Source organism: Aythya fuligula, chromosome 5 (assembly GCF_009819795.1).
Source record: "Aythya fuligula isolate bAytFul2 chromosome 5, bAytFul2.pri, whole genome shotgun sequence".
Lineage (NCBI taxonomy): Eukaryota > Metazoa > Chordata > Aves > Anseriformes > Anatidae > Aythya > Aythya fuligula.
Window position 1 is genome coordinate 27,100,521 of NC_045563.1, and position 22,733 is coordinate 27,123,253.

A 22,733-nucleotide genomic window follows, 5' to 3' on the forward strand; every position below is an offset into this window, starting at 1 on the left:
AGCAAGGATATAAACTGGAAACCTTTTTATTATCATTATTTCTCGGCTCTGCGACCGCTCCCCTTGTGGCCCCCAGCCCCACGCAGGGGGCCGTGTGATGGCGGCCCCGCCCGCAGACTACATTTCCCGGCGTGCCTCGCGGGGCAGGGCCGTACCACGCGCGGGGGGTGCGGCGGCGGCGCTGCGGCGGGGCGGTGAGTGCGGGCACCCCGCGGGGGGGGGGGGCACAGCAGGGCAGGGGGGTGGTTAATTAGTGCGGGTGTTAATGGGGGGGGGGGAATGCCCCCGGGTGTCACGGCATGCAGGGGGCTCCCTCGAAGCGCAGCTGGTTTGGGCAACTGCGCTTCTGTGTCTCAGGTGTAAGGGTTCCGTTTGTTTTATGGGATTTTTTTGTCACTGCAGTGCATGGGCATGGACCTGTGGGGCTGGGGGCGAGCTCGGGTGCTGTGCCCCTGCCTCTGTCACCCCAAGTGCTCCTCGTGCTCGTGACGAGCACATACTTAATATATTAATAGATATACACACTATATATATTAAAAAAAATGGCTGTTTGGGACTTTGACCATCCAATGAACGAGATCTTCCCAAAGCCTGCAAGGAGCAGCAATGCTTTAATGAAAACCCCTTGGGGAAAATGCCTTTTGAGGGTGCTGAGGAATGCAAGAGATCCCCAGCAAGGAGCCCCCAGCTCCCCAGCAGGGGAGGGGGACAGCTGTCCTTGGGAGGTGCACCTGGAATTGGCTGCAGCTGGAGGACCAGGTGCATTTTCTCTGAGTTTGACCATAGTTCAGAGGAGCCCTGCTCGGCCAGCTGCCCCTTCCCGTGTGAGAAAGAGCTGGGGTGCTGCAGGCAGCTTTGCCCGGTGCTGACAGGTTGTGTTGTGGCTTTTCTGTCCTAGAGCTTGTAAGGAAATAAACAGAAGTAATGAAGTTTAGGTAAGGTTCATGTACAGGGTCTCTTACGTTATATTACCCTGTTTGGCTGATTGTGTTCTTGTGAACTGTTCCTGAAAGGCTTGACCTATGTCGCTGTAGGTGTTTTTTGGTTACAAGGCTTCCAAAAGGGAAGGCACAAGGCAGACCAACCCCACTACAGGGTCACAGCAAGAAGTAGGAAACTTTCTTGATCAAGTTTAACTGTAGGAGAATGAGTGGGCTCCGTCCTGATGGGGTGAAAATCCCACACTGTTATGGATGTTCTGGAGAGCTTGCAGAGCAGGTGACCTGTGCTGCTTGATCCATGATGTAAACAAAGACTGGTCGGTCGTGTTTGCTAATACCTGCCTAAGGGAAAATAAAGAAAAATACAGCTAGTTGGTAATCTTTTTTTTCAGATTTGAATCCTCTAAAGTGACATAAAGAGTCCTGAAATCTGTATCCTATATTTAATGAATTAGATGTTTACTCCAAGTAATGAGTACAGGTGCTCCAAAGTTGTTAGTGTGGTCAGCACATATTTTTCACACCCTCATCTTCCAGAGGAGGGGTGAGGGAGGAAAGGAGTGACACACCTCGGGCTTATGCCAGGCCTGCGAAACAGCCAGGACTGGGTTGTTGATAACCACAGGCGTCTGTCCTGGCAGAGCAGTTCCTGCCTGGCGCCTGGATGGGATGGAGGTGATGGGAAAGTGAGTTTTGTTCAGCCACCCCCATCAGGTCCTTTCCCCTGCCCTGTGTGCAGCTGTCTGCCACTGACCCGTGAAGCCCTTGCAGGGCTTCCAGGGATACATTGTGTCTCCTCCCCAGTGCTCCTCAGTGCTGAGGAGCTTTTGCAACCAGTCTGACAGAATTTCCAATAAATTTTAGGCTCTTAGTGTTTAAAGAGCATTCTTTAAAGCCTGCTTTTAAAAGAAGTCTTCTAGTATCCCCTTACAACCTGCCTGTGCTACGACAGCTTCAAAACACGTGCAGCGAAGGGGCAGCCTGTTCCTGTGATCTGAACTGGCTTCTGGTGAGCACGTGCTCCCTGCTGTCCGACCACCTGTTGTTTCTCCTTGCAAAGCCTTTGGGAGCATGAGCAAATGTTGAGTGGTGGTTACACAAGGTCTAGCAGAGTGAATTACTTCTAGATTTGCGGCCTGTGGACACTTGATTTAGAAATAACAGTGGGGTCAGAGCAGAATTGCTTGTGTTTGGTTGCTGTGTGATTGCATGAGCTCTTGGCTGGGAGCAGTGCTAGCAATGCGTAATTAGAAAAGGAGTGATTAAAACTTAAACTCTAAGGTCCCTGTAGGCTTCACTACATCATTCTCAGGTGTTGCTTTTTTGTGTCTTGGCAGGGTTCATCAGTCATGGCACGAAGGGCCTTGAAGCTTGCCTCACTGGCAGCAGCCACTTCTGGCATCTATCTGTATGGCAACAAGTTCCTGGACCCCAATGATTTTGGAGTGGTTCGTGTGGGCCGAGCCATTGCCACAGTAAGTGTCGTACAGGTGAAGTACAGGAAGATTCCTAGGTGGGTAAGGGAATTGGAGTTCACAAAAACTTGGGATTCCTTGCAGTCCCTCTCTCCTTTTCCATTTAGCAGTCTCTCCCTGAGTCAGACGGTCAGGAAGGGGGCTCCTCAAGTTGTTGACACACTGAGGAGAAAATGGGTGAAAGCATAGACGGAATAGAGGTGTCATTTGCACATTTTGGAAAGAACCAAACAGAGGTACTGGGCTGCAGAGAACTGTCCCTGTCTTCCTGGATTGTGTGGGGTCTTTGGAAGAAGGGCTTACTTTGGGCCCACATCGCCATCAGCCACCCTTCAAGGTCAGTTATGTGGTAGGGTCTCCTGCTGCCTTTAACAGTGATGTAGTTCAAACTGCTGTGTCTTGATTTGTAATTTGCATATGCAACTTTTTACGCTGGGACATTTTGTTTAAAGCATTGAGGTTGTTGTATTGGTGTCCTATGGCTGCCATTGCCCTGAGAGCCTAGTTATAAGAAATTTGGGTAGAGAAGGGCAGGTGCTTCGTAGATCATTCTCAAAGCAAATGTGAAGTGAGAGTGGGAGGTGATCTGCTCCTGAGATTGCATTGGCTTCCAGATACAGAAAATAAATCCTCGCTTCCTTAATAAAGGTGTCCTAATAAACCCTCCTAGCATCATTGCTATTTCACCCTTGTGTTGATCACAGCTTCAGAAAACCTGAGGATGGAGACTGCCAGCCAGGTTGTTGCCTTCTCCTGGGGGCCATTCAGTGATGAACCCATGAGCAGCCAGGAACAAGGAGAGCAGAGACTCAGGAGGGGATGTTGGTCTGTCTGTACCTCACTTGCATTACGCACCTGTCACTTCAGGCCACAGTCTCCATCATTTACAGACCCCCAGTGCTAAGCTTCTGTCTGTGTGCATGTTCTATGACTTCTAAGCACTTAATTAATGAGTTTTACAGGCAGTCAGCTCCTGATAGCAGATGCAATATGAAACAAGCTCTGCTGGTTGGCTCACATGCCATGCCATTTATATGTGCAGGCTGCGCAATGAATTGTTGTGAAAACATGTTTATTTTGAAAAGCGTGAGGGCAGAAATATGAATTTTAGTCTTCCCTTCTTAAAACAAGTGTTAAATTTTGTGCTCTGTCCCTGACTATAAAGCAGCACTGCCTGGTGGCAAGGAGCAGCTCTCCCTTTTTCTGCATGTGAACATGGGCACAGAGAGGGAGCACAGATTATTGCAGCTCGAGAAGAGTCTGTTATCCAGGGTGTTTGGGCTGCCCAGTCTGCCCATGAGTTCTGCCTGCTTGATCAATGTTTCTTCATCTACTTGAAACCGGTGTTTGTTTGTTTTTGTGGCTGTATTCTGTTTAAGACAAAAAAGAGTGAGAAATACTCAGTGATGAGGCTGTGCAGATGGTCTGTGTTTCGAGTGGTGGTGAGAGCGTATTTCCCCAGCGAAAAAGTAGGGGAAAGAAGATTCTCATCAGACAATCACAGAATGGCAGAGATCGGCAGGGACCTCTAGAGGTCACCTGGTCCAACCTCCTGCTCAAGCAGGGCCACCCAGAGCAGGTTGCCCAGCCCCATCCCCAGGTGGTTTTTGAAGATCTCCGACGAGGGGAGACCCCACAGCCTCTCTGGGGAGTCTGTGCCAGTGCTCAGTCACTCACACAGTATAGAAGTCCTTCCTCATGTTTAGACAGTGTTCCTGGTGTTCCTTTGCTTTAGATGCTGCCAAATCGAAAGATGTGCTTGACTTTCGTGTCCCCTGCCTTCAGGGAAGTCATAAGTCATGGGCTGAAAAGCACTTTGCTGGCCCTGCTCTTTAATGCCTTTGAGGGTTCTGCACCCATGGCTACGAGCCAGAAGTGCTGCCGATGCTCTGATGGCAGCATGTGCTTGTGTCTGTGTATTTTTCAAACAAGAATTTTCTGTCTCTTTTTGAAATTTCTGTTGCTTTAATACATGGGACTGCATATGGTCAGGTTGGTCCTGAGAGATCCTTTAGTCCTGCTGCACCAGTGATCTGTCTTCCTACCTTGGGGTCAGCTCCTAGCTGGAAAAGCAGGGGTCAGCTCTCATCTGGGCACTGGCAGCACAAACTGGTCTCGTTCCTGGGCCATACACAGGCTGAAGCCAGTAGAGCAATTCAGTGTGTTCATTTCCAAGAAGCTTTCAGCTTCTTGGGATTGCTCTTTCTGCAAATGAAAGCTGAGGTTCTGTAGCAAACTTTGGATATTGGTGGCATCTACATGGACCTAACATGTCTGTCCTTCAATCTAGCCCTGTCCAGGCTTCTTAACTGGTTGCTTGACCCTATCATTGGATTGTATTCAGATAAAAGGAGGCTGTAACTGGAAGGCTGTAGTTCTTAAGAACTGAGTTCAGCAGCGTCAGATGAAAAAATGTAAGATAAGTTACAGTGTTGGGGCAAAAAAAAACAACACAGCAAAACTTGAAAGAAAGAACACATTGAGGTTAAGAAACCTGAGTTAGACCACTAAGACTCCAGACAGTTTTCATCTGAGTTTGATTAGAAAGATTTGAGTGTGCCTGTATTTTAAGCATGTTGGTTCAGTTGTCCTTTGTGGACTTCCTGAGAAACATGAAGTTCCCTAGTAGAAAATTTCTTTCCCGAGCCTCAGTTCAGGGAACTGGCTTTTGCTTACATGTAGATAGATAAGTATTCAGAAAAAAACATTTTGCCATGATCTGATGAGATCCAAGGATAGCTGTAGGAGTCGTGGAGAGTTAATGGAATCGAAGTGGAAGCACAAGCCTTTGGGACGCTTAATGCTAGGTTGGATACAGGATCTGTTGAAGTAATCCAGCATTTGTAAGCGGAGGTTGATCTTGTAGGTCTTCTTATGTCTTGGAGACTCAGCCTCACACTAACATAAATTATGGTGCTAGTCTTGTATGAGAATGAAGTCAGTAGACTGGGCGGCATCACATCTCAGCCAGTTTCTGTGCTCTGGTAAAGGAACCTGGCAGAGCAGTTGTGCGTTTGCCATATTTCTTTGAGGGGCTCCAGGTTGTTTTGGGTCCATGGAGTGAATATTCCGTGCTCTAGCTGGGATATATCTCAGACACGAGCAGGGATTTGGCAATGTCAGGGTTGCCTATCAGGATCATCATAACACTAATTTAGTGTTTAAGATTATGATGTAATTAGCAAACGCTAAATTAATTCCCTCTTCCTCTGTAATACAGGCCAATCTGTTAGCTGCTTCTCTTCAAGTTGGAGGTGATAATTACCCTCGTGGGCCAGAGATAAAATGAGAACCAACTCAAGCATTCATGCCAGGCTGATTTGAACGTCCCTCCACTTCAAAGTTATTCTTTGAGGTTGGAAAGATGCTTTGAATTTTTTTTCTTCCAAATGTGTGTCTGCGTAGCGGTGTAGCTCCTGAGTTCATCATTAAGGGCAAGAGAGCCTGAAAAGCCAGAAGAAAAAAAAAAAAAAAATGTTGTACTCAGTTTCCAATCTGGGAAACAGGAAACGTGAGAAACCTAAGCTCCACATGGAAAAAAGTGTGTCTATTTTTAGCTGATTCCCTGTTGATTTCCTTGTGGAAGCTTCTCTGGTCTTTTGACTGTTTCCCTTGTGTCTGCTCCAGTAATGCTGTTTCAAACCAGACTGGATCCTATCTTCTCCCTGGCTCTGCAGATCCCTTGTCTATGCTTGATGTGCTTGATCTGTGTCCTTCCTAGGCATTTTGCAGTGAAAGGGGGGCTGTTATCCCATCCCGTTGTTCATTTGCTGGCATTCTAACTGTGAAAAGAGAGAGACTTTCGACAGAGGATGGAGTTGTGAAATACCCAAGATCCATTTTCAGAAATCATTAGGACACTTAAGAATCTAATGTCTATTGTCTGTGGCTATATTTAGCTAATAAGCTTTAGATGAATCCCCATGCTGTACCTCTGTGATTGGGTATCTGGCCCTTTTGCCCTCTAGTCCTTCAGGAAGTTGAATATCCCGAGTACTTGTGCTAATCAGGGAGCTTCTCTTCAGTCACCCTGTTCCCTGCTGAGCCATCTGACCAGACTGAGCTGACCAGTGTGGTTAGGCAGGCAGGAGGTGTAAAGATGAAGTGTGGGGTAACTGGTAGGGCACAAACAGGACTTCATGATCTCTCTTACTGGCAGCAGACCTTATAGTGGAAACCCCAGGTGGCTGGCTGAGCATAGGAGCCACAGTGCAAGGTGCTGTACAGAAATTACAAAAGCTCTTTGAGTTTCTCACATGGAAGACAATATAGGCATGCCAAGTGCTGTTTTTTTTTTGGGGGGGGAGGTGCATATCAATGAGATCAATGCACTGTTTTCTGTAAATGTTCATTCAAATGTACTTTTTGTTCAAATTCTTCTGAGTCTGTTACTGTAAACTCCACTATAGAGTCTAGTCTTTGGAGCCTAAGCTGCATACATTTATCCTTAACAGACAGTTTATTATTTTTTCTGGTTTAATTTTCAGACGGCAGTAATCAGCTATGACTACCTCACCTCCCTTCGGAGCGTCCCGTATGGATCAGAGGAGTATGACTCCCTTAAATCACAGGTAGGTGATACACTGAACTGTGTTCCTCAGAAACTGCACAAGGCAAAGGTGTGTTGCTAAAGCCATTGCTGTAATGCAAACTATCAGGCTGTCAGCCTAATAATTCAATATGCCTTCTACTAAACTGTTGATAAAAGCAGAGCCAAACTGCAGCATATTGAATAAAATCTGGCAAGACCTACACTGCCTGATGGATAAGTCACTTTGTCAAGAACAGGCATGTGCAAACAGTGCTCACGTATGCCCTTTAGACATTGATGTTCTTAGTGTATGGGGCAAGATGCATCTGGGCTCTGTTACTGGATCCCTGCTGCCCAGACTGGTAGTGTGGAGGTCAGCTGCTGGGAGGGGTCTGGCAGTGGTTTCTTATCTTGCTTATCCAAGTAGGATAATAGCTGTAATATGAAGGCTGAGAGATTTAAGTAAAAGAAGTGTTGGATGGAAAATAATAGGGGTGTGAATCAGGCTTGCAAATCGTTAAAGAAATTAGTAACTGGGCAAATGAAGGTAGATTGCACTACAAGACTGTCTTCCGTTGTGTTTTGATGTGACTAATTGATGTGAATAGAGAAAGCATTTCTAGTGAGAGGTAAGATAAGCACCTCTGTTGCTCCTCTCAGTCCTGTGCTGCACCTTTCACTCTGTCCTGCAGCCCTACGGTACCTTGAGCTGTGAGTGACACTGAGTCGTACTTGAGTGTATGTAGTGTAGCCAGTGTCTCTGCTATTGCAGCTCAGGGCCTCTTCGGATTGGGAAATACAGGTTGTGCTGAATTACACACATCTGTGTAACATTTTTAAAGTATGGTCTTTCACCTTCTTTGTCTTAGTACTTGTTGGATTTGGGCCACTGGTGTGGCTGTAATGTATTGGGTAATGCTCTCCAGGGATGCTCAGACCGGAGGGGCTCTGAAGCTGGAAGCAGCGATGGGCCTGGCTTATGGTTGAACATTGGGCTCTATTTCATGCACTGTACCAAGCCTGTGTCAGCCATGCTGGTTCAGACCTTGTCCGGAGTTAGAAATCAATAACATTTGACTTCAGTATTCATCTGTCAGAAAACCAACACCATCAGTGTGGTCTTCGAGTGTTTGGAACAGTTTGCAGAGCAGCTTTTCTGTTTTTTTTTTTTTTTTTTTTTTTTCTTATCCTCTGCTTCTGTGTGAAGATGCTGAACTGTTCTGCTGTAGCTCCTCATCCCAGGTGAGTGGTGCTAATGCACTGGCATAAATAGGGATAAACACGTTGGGAGTCTGGAGCTCTGCTTTCCATCTTCCCATGTCTCTGCCACTTGCTTTGAATCCTGGTTTGCAGAAGCTTTGTAGCTTTCTTGAGCGACACCCAAGTTATGGAGTTATCAATGCTGTGGACAGCTTGTTACTTGGCAGCAGCTCGTAGCAGCCCTTGCAAATTCCTGACCTTTTGCCATGTGCCTTCATGGCTTCATTAACCTCTGTCATGCAGGCATTGATGGTTTGTCAATTCATGCCCCAGGCAGCCAGGACAGGCCCTGTTTGCTGGCACTGCATAGTGTGGTGCTCTCTCTGCTTGGCAGACAGGACCAGCTGAGGCGGCCTCTGCATGTGGCACGGCCCCTGGCTCTGTGTGGCCAGCACTAGCCTCTGGCTGCATCAAGGAGAATGAGCTGGAAGACAAAGAAGAAAGTAAGTGCAGGCATAGTGTGATATGACAAAGCTCTTTGGCCTTTGGAAGCCTGTCCTGCTGTGGGTAGGTATTTTTGGAAGGCCACCACTGAGCCTGGAACTAGCAGTAAGTAGTCGTGGGTCCCTCAGCAACGTCACTGCAGTGCTTGTGCTCGGAAAGCATCAGCTTGGCAGCAGAGGATTTTCTGGGTTTAGAGCACTGCACAACAATCCCTTTATTTCAATGCAGCTCCAAGTGGATGGCAACCAAGTTTTTACCATCTTGCAGCTCTTTGAACAGCTTGTGGGAGCTGAGTTTGTTGGTGTTGGACCAGCTCAGAAGGGGGTGACTTTGAAGATCTGTTGAGTTGGTACTAAAGGTTAATCAGTGGATGGGACCAAGAGGATGTGAATGACCCTCCCAAGTATGTGTTGTAAGTAAAGGATATTTATTTAGATGTTAATCATACTTGCCTCTCTCCTGGATAGATCTTTGGTGCTTTCAGACGTTCATTGTATTCTTTTGGCTTGCTGTTCCTCCCCTGAAGCCAGCTGCACCTCCTCTTCATATGCTGAGTTTGGACTTTCCTTTTAAACATGTGTGTGAATTGTTTACTGATTTCCAGTTTCATTTCTGGTGCTGTGCTTGGAACAGCGATGCTGTGAGGCAGGGGCTTGGTGTCCCCGGGACTGCGGATAGTGCCAGCAGGTCTGGGTGCAGCTGCTGTGCCTCTTCCTCTGGTGAGGGGGTCAGTGCAGCTGCACTTGTGTCTGGGCTTGCATCTGGGAATGGGGAAGGGCTCCCTGCTGTGTAGCTCCTCCTGGTACTCAGCATACTGATGGGTGCTACTTGAGTGCAAATGATAATGCTTAACTCTTGGTGGATTCCCAGCCAGCCTCCAAACCAGGGCTTCTAAAGGAACCCACAGGCTCAGCTGGGAGATGGGAAGCCTCAGTGGCAGCACCAGTCCCTGAGCCCGTTGGGGTGAACCAGGGACATAGTCATTAGGAAGCAATTAAATGCTGAGCAGATTAAAAAGGAAATGGGTTCCCTGGGGGCTTTTAGCCAGGTTCCAATGTAGCTCCAAGGAAAACTCTTCAATCTTACTCTATTTTTCTGTTTCTCAGGCACCACTTTGATGCTAATGTCCTCAGCTAGCCAGATCTCAGCACCTTTTATGGTCAGTAGATCAGGGAAGTATTTTCTGCTTTCCACAGGGCAGGAAGCAGTAGCTGGAATGCCACTGTGTGACCCTGGGGCTGGTTTAAATCACTTACACATCTCTGTTGTTTCCATCAGCCAGGAGACATGAGGAACCACCTTCCTGAAGGCACTCATAGCTCTTATTAAACAGCGATGAAGAGGGAAGAAGTCTTACCTTTTCCACTGCTGCCACTGCCTTAGCAGGGGTAAAGCAGTGCTCGCTTCAGCTCACCACTGGTGAGACCATACGTGGAACTGGATCGTTTCCTGGGCTAGCTGCCTTTGTCCTGCTTTTGATGATATTGCCAATGTACTGATGGCAAGGCCAAGTGGTGTAGCCATGGTTAGCCCCAAGACTCTGTATGTCTGTAAGTCCAGTGTCAGTAACATCTGTGGAGCTTTGAGGTTTCTTCAGTGCTTGTCTCTTCCACGAAGTGGTTCTGACCATCTTTGTACTAGTACACTTGGGCATTTCTTCCTATTCCTGTCTCTGCTCGTACCGAGGATCAGAGGAGGGCACAGAGCCATTTCCCAAGTGGGACATTTCTTACCTGTTACTTCCTCAACAAACAATTTTATTCTGTAGAGGGCTGCATTTCTCTGATAATCTTCTGCCTCCTTGAGTATTTGTCTCCCCAGTCCCGAGTCAGCCTACTCTGTGACATTTCCAGCGTGGCTCTCATCACAGCACCTGCATGTCTTGGTTGACACTTCTTATATTGCCGGCATCAATTTCTGTTGATCCTGCTGTCAGTCAGGAGGTATCTCGCAATGAGCTGTTTGTTTAAGGGCTGGCATCAGTGGGCTCCTATGTTGTTGTCATTGTAGTGAGAGGATCGCAGCGGGTCAGTCATCTTGCAGGTTTCTGCACTAGTGGCCACAGCTGAAAATCTTGTCATCTTCCGATGTACGACAGAAGGTACTGCTGCAAATGTTGATGCAGGTATTTTTTTAAACTGAGAGGAGGAGATGGCAAGGAGAGAAAAGATCTCTGGTCCAGGTGTCTCTGGAGACGGTAAGAATCCATTCTTGAATTAACTTTGCTGGCAACAGAATTGCTTTGTCAGGGAAAAGACATTTGGGGAGGTTAATTAACTTTCTTCCTTTTGTGAGCAGAATGTGGTGGTTCTCATTCAAACTCTTGGTTATTGGGCTGTCAGTAGCTGGGCAAATATTTGGAACGTGTAATCTTGTGCCATCATTATACAGAATGGGATTTCTTGCTCCATAAGAGTTATTCCTGGCATATGTTGACTTTATTTCTCAAAGTGAGGTGGGTATTATCAAAAAAGAGATGTTTCACAGTGAAGTTGCCTGACTGAAGGACCCTACTGCCCTGGAAAGAAAGAGTGAGCACACGTGCATATTTTTTCCAAAAATAGCCTCCAATTCCTGGATAGCTCAGACCAGTAAAACAGCCTGTGTCTGTGGCCCTTCCCCATGGTTAAGTAATGCTGCGTGCCTTAGTAGGAAGGGCATCTTAAAATAGTTCCTTCGTGATGGAGCTGGGCTGTGTCTGCAGAGAGCAATGCCTGGGAGGTCTCCATGGCATTCCTTCAGCCAGCCCTGAGCAGGGACTGGGGGCTGTTCTGCACCACAGCCTGTGCATGCAGTGGTGGTTCTCTTCGACTTGAATTTGTGGTGAACTGGGCTGAGGAGCAAAAGAGCTCCCTTACGAGACATGGAATAGCCATTAGGTGGCAGTGACTTCCTGTCACCAAGCTAAATGGGAACCAGTAAGAGGTGAAGAGCCTCACAGCCCATCTACAGTCCCTGAGCTGATCATGCGAGGTTGCCCCATTATGTCCTCCCCAGGATATCTCTTCATCTAGAAGGCAGGGTTGGTGCTAATGCAGTCTAAAGAAGCTACTAGCAGGGCCAGCTGTAGGCTTGATGACTCTCCATTTGAGCGCTGCTGTCTAGCAAGCTTCCTGCCAACACATAAAGCATGAAAGCTTTGCACTGAAAACACATAACAAGCTGTAAAATAAATCTTACAATTATAAGAAACTTCCTTTTCCTCCTCCTGCTTTCTAGAGTGCTGTCAGCTGAACGTTATGGCCACAACATCACTAGGTTTTAATTTAGTAGCATTGCAGGAAGGTCCATTTTTTGGGATGTGTGCCTACAAAGCAGGATGTTCTTCAGTCCTCTGCAGGGATTTATTCAGAGAAATGGGCCATTGTGACACTTCTGGAGGAGGAGGAAGGAGAGAGGTGAGGGGAAAAGAGGCAGTGCCTCATCCACTGCACTTGTCTTGATGGCTCTGCACCCTCATTCCTGAAACGCTTCTCTCCAGGAGCATGGGTGAGGTGTCAGGCATGCTTCTGGTCTGTGCAGAGGATTTCCTAAGTGGTCCTGCACGTTCCTGGCAGCTCCCCAGCAGAATGAAGCTATGGGCCTTGCGAGCATTTTGCCTTCTCTCCTCCAGGTGGGGCTATCCCTTTGCATTTGAATCCCTGCATCCTTACAGCTTCTGAAGAGGTACCTAATAGCCAGAGGAACATCTGAAGAACATTTCAGCTGGTGCAGTGAGGAACCCATCAGGGAGCTCTTGAAGGATGTAGGCTGTGAGGAGCTTGCACCATGAGGAGCACTATAAAAGGAGCAACTGGGAAGCGAAGAAATAATTTTATTTGATCTAGTGTTTGGACTACACCTTGAGACCTAATGTGGAATGAACACCTTAATGCAAGGTCAGACTTGTAAAGAGAGGCTCTGAAGAGTGTGTGGTTGAGACTTATTTGCCTAGATTTTCATCCCAGGTATGAGTGTTGCAAATAGATAGACACAAGATTTCTCAAAGTTGAAGAGGGAAGGAAGCAAAAAGAAAGCAGGATTGCATAGGATGCTACTTTAAGGAACTTAAGACTGCTCCCATTGACTTTGGATCAGACCCTTTGATAGGATGTTTCCTTAATGAGGGATTGTGTAGCCTTGAACACAAGGTTGGTTTAGATAACCTCAAAGAATCAGAAAGCCCATGTTGGAAGGGACCTCAGAAGAATAATGGCCCAGCCCTTCATGGGAATTGACAGAAGCTGAAACAACTTGGTTGTTGGAGGCTGCCTGTTAAATCAATAGAGATGGCAGGTAACCAGTGCTTTACCTATTTAAAAAAAAGAAGACATCTGTCTTGAGAATTGAAATAATACTATCTGAGATTGGGGAAAAATAGATATGTAAACATTCATATGGGGATAGAGTACAGCAAAGTTGAAACAGGTAGACAGACTGATGTTGCATGCAGAGGATATTTCATATAGCAGGCCAGGTTGGAATTGTAGAGAAGAGCTGAAAACTGTGGATTTGCTCTGCTAAACCAGTGACCTTATCACGTTCTCCCCAAAGTGTATCTGATAAAAGAATGTGCTGGAGGGTAGCACACAATTACCTTACCTGTCAAGCCAGTGTCTTCATTTGGTCTGGGAAGTGAGTGCAGAGGGGATGGCTGTGCTGGGTGGTGTCTTGCAAACGCTTCCATGAAGTTCTTGCAATGTGGAAGGCATCTTGGTGGCTTTCAAACAAACCCTTTCACCTGTGTGAGGGCTACCCAAGTTGCATACTTGAGGTAAAGGTATCCCTGAAGGCAACTCTGCTGTCTTTCTCCATCTAGTGCCTCAGGGCCAGGCCAGACTTTGTCAGGCTGAGGAAGCCCTGTCCACTGGGAGAAAAAGGCAGCTGTTTCTCTGAGTTTGTCTAGAGACAAAGCAAAACATAGAATCCAATGCCAGGCTTGGAAGCTACTGCTTAATTTATTGACTATGGTGTCTATGCCCTGCCTAGAAACCTGCTGATGTGAACATGTCTGCATTTCAGTAGATCTGGACAGAGGTGTGTCTACGTGTAGATGTGTGCCTGTGTGTTCAGCATGTGAGCATTTCTGCTCAAATAGCCACTTCCAAGACAGAGTCAAAGATGGCTTTGAGTGAATCCGAAATGGTAATCACATTCCCTGCTACCATAGTTAAGTGTACTTCTGATCCCAATAGAATTGGTTTGGGGTTTCTCCCATTCCTTTTTTTTTTTTTTTTTTTTCTTTTTTTGAGAGAGAGAGAGAAAGAGCCCTGTCTGAGTGACTGCAAATTGTGCTGATGGTGCACCATCAGAGCAGCTTGCTGTTCCCTCCTCTGCAGCAGCAGCATCTTGGCAGGTCTGACACCAGTAACAACGTGTTTTTGTCAGTGTACTGAGCTGATGTGACTTGGAAGGGGCCCACAGGGAGCAGATAAACATAGTGGCAAGGGTCATCTTCATACAGCCTCTGCTCTGTTCCTAGCTCCACTTCAACAATGAAGCTGCGTGTGAGCCTGCACATACACACGCATGCACAGTGCTTTATGAAATGCCTCCTGCCAAGCTTGCACCCATTTACTGCCTTGCCAGCTTTGCTGAATTTAGAGGTAAATTCACTGAAAAGGTCACTAGCAGAATTGCTTTTCAAAAAAACAGCTCCTAAAATGCCTTTACTGCCCCTGCAGTTTCTGTTGGAAAATATATTGGTTTTGAGTTGCCTGTGAACTCTGTATCCATGCAGCCTGTTTGTTATCGTAGGGTTGCTCTGAACACAAGTTGTTTTTTTCAGCATTGCTGAAGGGCAGCAGGCTTTGCACTCCTATTTGTTTATTGTAGGATTGTTGTGTGAAAAGAAGTAGGGAAGATAGGCTTTCTTCCCCGGAGCCCTTTCCTTTGTGTTCACAGTCAGGCATCGCAGCTGGACATTTCCAGAGCCCAGCAGGAGCTTTCTCATCTCTGCAGTGCCCTGGTAGTGCCTGTTCTCTATCTCTTCTTTTACACGACAGCTTCCCTGCTTGTATTTCTTTCAGTAAGCTGAGGTTTTGCTGTGGTAATCTGAATTGGGAGACATCCATTGCCAAGACACAGAGTGGTGATCCTTGACTGAGCAACGTCGTAATGAAATGATCACTCCTGAGCGATGGGGAGCGAGCAGCAGCAAGGCTGTTAGCTGGGGCCATATTTTCCTCACCCTGGGCTGGTGCTTGTGCTGGGCTGTTCACTTGAAGATGAGATATCTGCAACCTGCTGTGTGTGGAGGGCTCCCAAGAGCTGTACCAGCTCCTGCTTCCCTGACCGCCAGGGCTTACATCCACTGCAGCTTCCCTCCACCTTCACTGGCCCCAGAGGCCACAGGTTAGGGACTGTGTGTACCAGGAACGAGGGTGATGTCTGATTCTTCTAAACCTGTATTTTGATTTTGGGGTAGCAAGAGCTTGGTGTGGCTCAGGACTGGGCAAAATGCAAGCAGCAGTAGCTTTATACAGGCACCTCTCCTGGTGTATTCCCATCTGAACACAGGCAGCTTCCCATGCTGTCTCTGTACAGACTTACTCCACCCTCCTGCAGGGCTTTTACCAGATGGGGCACAGACTTTCTTCACCCAGCACTGCACTTACTGGTGCCTCACATGGCAAAGGTTCGCCACAAGATTGATTTTTTTTCAGAGAAAATCAAGACCCAGGTCCTGTGTGGATTCATTGTCAACCCCAGGCAGGTCTTCCAATGCTGCGGCTTTGCATGCTTGTGTCAATAGCAGCTGAGCCAGGAGAATTTCCCTTCCCAGTCCTTTTCTAGAGTAAGGTTCCCCGCAATGGCTGAGCTTGATCTTCACCTGGAGAGATGAGCACCTACGCATGCTTTAACTTCTTTCCTAGAAATCTCACTCCCAAAATAGTCAGACATCAGGTTCCATAACGTGCTCAAATTTAATGAGCTTCCAGTTCAAGAAACTCTTTCATTTACGAGCAGCCTACAGAGGCTGTTACATTTCATATTAGTATTGAAAGACTAATGCAGGTTTGTGGCTTTTGTTTGAAGGATACTAAATTTAAATAAAGCAACAACAAAAAAAGACATTCTGCCCTTTTGCAAAATCTTTGAAATGGTCGGGCATATATGCAGCTAATGAAGGAAGGTTGCTTAAAATATCTCCAAAAACATTTACTGCTTATAATTACTGGACATATGTGTAGTTAATTAAAGAAATAAAGTACAGATAAGACACAACCACCATCCCAGTAGCAGATGCTCCTCCTTCCACCTGCATTGCTCAACAGATTTCATCTCAAGAAGGGAAATGAATTCTCAATTGCAACATGCGTAGTAATTAACCGCACTGTAATTCCGATGTGCAGTGCTGTCACCCACCATCGGGTGGGAGTGGAAAAGGCACTGCATTTTGTTGATGGTTGAACATTTGTTTTCCTCATCATTTTGACACCAGAGGTAATTGCCATTCCTGAAATATTCTCTCGCTATCATTACAAAGCAACTGTTAGGGACAAATTAATTATGAAGAGTCTCGTTATGACAGATTAATAGGCCAACAGAGGAGATTTCTTTTCCTCCTTTCAGGCAATTGAATAGTAAAATCTAACAGCTCCCATATAACTGTTAGGAACATGTGCTTTACTGTAAACCAACACTTATTTTGCTGGAGATGAGGGATTTGCAAGCCTAGGAATAGTGTGTAGAATGTGTTTCTAAACTTGCTTTTATTGAGCTTTTGGCTCCCCGGTATCGCATGCCAAAATCAGCATGAGACAGGGTATTGCCATATGGAGGGCAAGTCTTCGTGGTTGGGATTGGACTGGTGGGGTCATGGGTGAGCAGTGTTGTGAAGGCTTGGAAGTGAGGAATGCTGGATGTGTGGGTTCGATGGATTTTAGAACAAGACAAAGTCATTACTTAGGCTGTTTTATGGCCACTGAGGGTTCCTGGTGTGAGGAATGTCAGATCCGATGTGCTGGTTGAGTTCCAGATAGCCAATGATGTTCTGCCTGCCCGTGTCCCTCTGGAAGTTGCAGACTACCTGTCCTAAATTATGCTGAGGACTGGTGTGGGGTGGCCCTAAGACAGCTGCAAGCCTGTGGTGGGAGTGACTGTGGCACTCTGCCTCCCTGTGACTGAAGCGTTGTCCAAGCCCAAGAGCACAGGAGTTAGAAATACCCAAATTGCTCATGGCTGCATTTAGGAGTTCACCCAGCTATGTGTAGTCAGGACAACAATTTATATAGACTTGCTTACAGGGCATTCAAAGAGGCAGTGAGATGTGCATCTCATCACTGACTGCCTACTGTGGGATGCCAGTGAATCCGAGGTGCTGATGAGCACACAATTAAGAAGGAGCTTATTTTAGGATCTAGAACAGACTTAACATAGACTTAAAGCTGCCTCCTGGAGGAGGCCTGTTAATGTTTCATTGTGACTTCGGCCTCCTTCATAGGATCTCTGCGTCTCTGTCAAGTATGTAAATATTTTAATCTTAAATATACTGGAAGTCACAGACAGCATTGCTTCTGGATTACTAGCATCTGATTTCTTCTCATTGCTTTGCTTCATGTCAATCTTGCATGATGGCAATTCTCTGTGGTCTTTTTTGGCATGCAAGTTTTGTTGGAAACTGCCTATTTTTGACTTGTCTGTTGATGAAGATTCTCTTGCCTATTGTCTCCACTGCAGTGTCACCTTTGTATGTTTTTTTTTTTTTTTTTTTTTTTTGTCTGGTGTTAGTCTCTTATATCAGGTTCTTGTCCTTTTCTCAAAGGAACCTCAACATTTGCCACATGAGATTCAGACGGAAACCTCCTAGATGATGTTTTGTTTCTCAAATTGTGGCAGGCGCTGCCAGATTTGTAGTTTTGTCCACAGAAGTGTTGTAATTGAGTGATGATGGAATAGGCTTCTCTTACCCTGCTCCTTGGGGTACTTGCAGAGGTGATCTGTAGTAATCAGCATCTCATATTAAGAAAAAAACTATCCTAGATTTCCACTGGATAAAGCCCATTTCTTGCTGTTTGTAGCTGCTTCTCTGGGAGGGTGGGGGATAAAGGTAGAGAGATTCTTTCGCAGGCAATTGGGCAGAGATCATTTCAGAATGCCCTAGGCTGAACCACTCGTCCAGACTATGGACCAGTCACTGTGGTCTTGGATGGGTTAGGTAACCTGAAGGTGGAGGCTTTCTGCTCTTTTTCTTGTTGGCTTTGTGCCCAGCTCCCCATGCACTGACAATATTTCTTGTTGTACCCAGTTTCTCAGAAGTAAAATAGTGGCTTACAGTGAGTCTGCAGGTGGAGGGATGCTCTGTTTTCTTAAATTTAGAATGAAAGAAGACATTCAACAGCTTTACTGACTCTTTTCCTCTTGTTTCTTATAATATATTTGACATTTACAAATGCGGTATCCCTACCTTGTGGATGCTCATTCATCTCTTAGATGAGAGAGAGAACTCAACACCTGGCAATGGAAAGGGCAAAATGTTGAATATGTAAGCTTTTATAAAGATGATCTCAATTTTATTCCCTTCACATCCTCAGTGAGCCCCAGCCAAGTGTTGTTCGTTGTGATACCAACTGCAATAAAGGCAATTGTCTCTGGTACTGCTGGGGGTAATTCCTTCTGCCTATGGTGGGAGCAAAAGTAATCTGCTCTGGATAATGACTTACCAACATACAGGTTCACCTGGGCTGTTGGTTTGTTTATCTCAACGTGATGCCATGTCAAATATTTTTACTTTTTTGAACTGCTATCTCATGCCTTTTTTTTTTAAGTGGCACCCTCAAAGCCGTTATAGGTTCTCTGTTGCTTGTGCAGCCAGGAAGATTCAGTAGACCAAGTGCTATCTCCAGTAGCACCCACATAAGTCCATTTTTTCCCAATCCTGCTCCCATTGGCACCTATACAAACCTAATGTTTCCAGTATGAAAGCAGAGGAGTGGCTGTGAGGAAGGATCTGACCTTCTAATTGCAGTTTAGCAAGTCTATTGATTGTACGTGGATCAGGAGAGACATCAGCTCAGTCTCCCATGGTGGGATCATTGCTGGGGTGCCAATAGACACCAGCAGCCTTTCTGGGTGTGTAGCTCTGTGCTCTTTGCTGGAGGAAAAAGCTGGAGTAATTTATGTGTTTTTCACTGAAGTCAGCAACTCTGGCTGATACCCAGAGGGGAACAGATCTGCTGAGTAACAAAGGGACATTTTTTCTTTTTTTTTTTTTTTCCCCTCTTCATCATAGGCCTTTTTAAATTAGGCCTGTGCTATACCACTGATGATGACTTAGTGCCGCCACAGCCACTCTCCTTCTGTTGGACGTAGTGCTATGACAGTCACTGCAGTTTTTTGGAATTGACAGCATAATCCCATGGTTGTTATCTTTCCTGACTTCCTAGTCAATCTAATTTAATCACTTCTAGGTATTTCATGTGTTGCTGTCTCTCTCCTCTTCAGGCACCCTGTTCCTCTGGGAAGAGGGCTGTACTTTAAAGGTCAGAGCTTCTCAGACTAAAGAAGGGGAAAAGAATCTGCCTCTGTCAATTTGGTAAGGCAATGTCTTACTGAGGTCTCTAGAGAGGCTGCGATGGAATTTCTTCTTTCTGTGCTCTGTGACCAAACTGTGAGTGCTGGTGCTCATCTGTGTGGCCGTGACTGAGGGAGCCTGGTTGCTGTGCTGTCCCGGCCGTTGGAGTGACCTGCCAGGAGAGAAGCTGCATATGCACAAGGGGGAGAAGCTGCTGTCGCAGGGCTTCATCGCCTGATGTTGACTGAGATAGGTCCTGACTGGAGGTCAGCTGTGACGTGCAGCTGGTAGGGTGGGATTCGACTGCTGGGAAGAGAAAAATGTCAGCCCGGATTCTGTGGTGCTGACAAAGTGGATGTGACGATTTCTCCCCTCCAGCTGCAACGGCTGCCTCTGTGCTTCCTTCTTCCCCGCACCCCCACACTGGGGAGAGCAGACTGTGTGACGCTACCCCGTCTTGGCCCACTGCTGCTGAGCTTGGTGAGACTTTGCTGAGCTTTCTCCATCTTTCCTTCTGTTTGGAACATCCATCCTGATGTACCTTGCCAGTCAATGTGGTTCATCCAGACTCCATGGCTTTTCCAGTGCCATTTTATTGCAGGATGGAGTATGGGTACTAAGGGAAGAAGCTGTCAGATGTTCATCTTCATCTCTGCTGCTAGGCTCCTTCACTTTCCTTTGGAGGCCAGGAATATTCAGCATTGAACAGATGGCCTTGATACTGATTTTATCACATCTTCCACCTCTTTGCTATACCTGGTAACACTCTGTGTGCTTCCTTTCCCATTTACAGTGTCTGACCTCTTGAGCAGTTGTAAAATGTTACCAAGTTAATCTGCCCGGTATCACCTAGTTCTATTATTAAAGCAAATCATGAAACTCCTGATGCCATTCTGGTTCAGCTGTCTTGTAGGGGCTCCTGACATACTCCACCTTGTTTGTTTTGCTCGCTCTACTTTATCTGGGATTTTGGACTTTTTTTTTTTTTTTAAGTGAAGAGACCATCTCCATACCCTTCTCCCCAGTGTGCAGCTTCCCTGTGCATAGCCAGAACTGATTCAGTGGCAGCTAATCCCTACTGTGGCCTCGATTGAGCTCATTTCCCCACCCTCCCCATGGCCCAGGACCAGCACTCTCATCCCATGCTACTGCCTACCCAGTGTTTCCTTGCATGCCTATGGCTGTCTGGGGAGCGTTCTCCCTTTAGGTAATTTTTGCTGCTCAAAATTATTTCTTGCTGTTAGGTTATTAGTCTCCGGAATCTGTAGGGTGTGTTGTCAGCAGTTTCTGTTTAGGGAACACTTGTGAATATAACATATCTCAGTTGATCTTGCTCCTTACAGCAACTGAAAATAGCAAAAACAAACAACAAAAAAAAAAAGCAGGGTTTAATCGGACTGATGGCTGGGTGCCCCCCCCCATAGCTAAACACACAGACGTTTAAGATGGTGTCTTTACAACCCTCAGCTTGTTTCTACTGCCAGCCCACATGATTTGATCCAAGCTGAGCTGAATTAATTTTGTTAGCAAGGTTCTGAAAGATGCTGTGTCACATTTATTATCGTTTCACCTGCCTCTGTACCAGGAGCTGCAGGCACTGTGATCAATGGATTAAGACACGTGCAGCTTCTGCATATGTCTCTGTGCAGCCGCGGTGCTGAGTGAGTTCCTCTCCTCCATGGGTGCTCTGATCTTAAGACCTGATCTTAACTTATCTTGATGAGTAGGTGCCATTCATGCAAGTGTACCTACCCCAAAAGAGAGGCTGTGTGAAGGGTCTGTTGTGTCATGGGTTGTTTTTGGAGTATTGTTTTCTGGAGAGCACTTCTCTCAGGGTTGAAAACAGCTTCAAGAGAGAATGGACTTCATGCCGTGTGTTGGACACAGCTCAGCACTTTTCCTTCCCAATAGGAAAGGTGGATACAACAAGGCATTTCCATACCTGTGTGAGATCATCTGGGGGATGGATGTAGGGGTAAGCCTGCAGACGGCCTGCCAGCAGAGTCCTGGCGTGTGGCACAGTGCCTGCACTGCCCCGTGAGTCCTCTGCCAGTCCAGCAGCCCAGCCGTGTGCCGGACATCCTTGGTGGGTGCATTGCAGATCTGTCAGAACCCAAAAAGGGTTCAGCAAAAAGGGTCTGAAAACAGCATTGGGGTTGTCTTAGCATTGTAAATAAAAGATAAAGGCATGACAGTGATAGGAGGGAGCTATGTGAGATACAAAATGTCTGATTTAACATATGGAATGGAAATGAGCCTTCCTTTTGCATTGGTGCCCTCCAAGTTTCCTCAGAACTAGATCAGGCTTTGGCATGTAAGTTTCCCATACTGCCCAGAGGCTTCAGAACATCTTATCGTTGTAAATTTCTTTTCCCTTTTTACCTTCCAAAGTTTAACTTTCATATCTGTAGTGAGGTGATACCTGCCCTGGTGTTACTTTGGTGTGTATTTACAGTAAATCATCAGCTTCTCTAACTGTGAAGGAGAGACCATCTGAAACAGACAGGCATAGATGCTAGAAGCAAAAAATGTCTCTGAGATAAACCTGACTGGTAAGAGATGGTCTTTTTGCAAAGTTCTGCCTGTCCTTTTGTGTCGGGTGTGTCATGTAGGTAATATAGCACAAAGTACAGAATTGGGAGCTTTGATTTTTATTCCCAGTCCTGCCAGTGGTGTTCCTTGTGGGACCCAGTTGAATTGTTTCATTCGTATGAGTTCATTTTCTTGGATCAAAGGAGAAGAAAGAGGGTTTGCCTTCGTGAAATGCTTTCAGAGGTGTATGTGAAACTGGCAGTAAGAGTGTTAAATAGTCTTATGGTTAAGGCTCCTAGACTATGAGCCTGTGATGTCTGGAGGCAGAAAGGGATCAACTTGACTCTCAGATTGCAGTGTTCAGCAGTTTGATCTGGAACCATTAGTTGGTGAGCTTGGGCAGGTAATGCCATAGCTGTAGAAGTGCAACATCCCAGTTATTTCAGCTGTTATTTTTCCCTTGTATCTGACCATCCCTTCTGTGCACTCCTTGTTGTCCCTGCTAAGGAGACTTAGAATAGTTGCATTATATCACAGAGGTGTTTAGATGGGAACAGCTGCTCCCTTCTGATTTTTTTCCTGAACTGCCCCACAGATAACTAATTGCAGCTCAGTTGCTTCTATTAGCTATTTACCTAAAATTGAGCTGGCTAATGAAAATGTTTCTAATTAATACGAGGCAGATTAAAACTCATTACAGCAAGGTCGTCAGTAATGAGAGATAATCAGAGCACAAATGACCGAGCTTGGAGCAAAATGAAGATGGAACTCAAGCAGCCGATCGGCGCTGGCTGTGCATGCACCAGCCGGCAGAGATCAGCAAGGTGGCTGCTGGTGCTCGGCGCTGGGGTCGAGCAGTGCTGCTTCCTCCTCCCAGTGCAGCCTGGATGAGACTGGTCAAAGAGATGGACCTCAGCCGAGTGTAAATGGGTCCCTAATCACGGGGTGTCTCTAACTAGGGCTTTGTTGCTAGGCCTGTTAGACACCAGTCCTCCAAATGGTTGAGAATCACCTTGTGGTATTAGTGCACTGTAGGTGGGAGGTCAGTGCCTGCG

At 46.4% G+C, this 22,733-nt stretch overlaps 1 protein-coding gene across 1 annotated transcript in view; it reads left to right on the forward strand.

Annotated features, from left to right (window-relative positions):
- The first annotated feature begins 2,286 nt into the window (after window positions 1-2,286).
- Window positions 2,287-22,733, forward strand: part of ADCK1 (aarF domain containing kinase 1) — a 76,423-nt gene continuing 55,976 nt past the window's right edge. The window contains exons 1-2 of the mRNA XM_032188650.1: window positions 2,287-2,416; window positions 6,904-6,987. Of these exons, the coding sequence (XP_032044541.1) occupies window positions 2,291-2,416; window positions 6,904-6,987 (210 nt within the window). The 5' untranslated portion in view covers window positions 2,287-2,290. The remainder of the gene's footprint in view (window positions 2,417-6,903; window positions 6,988-22,733) is intronic.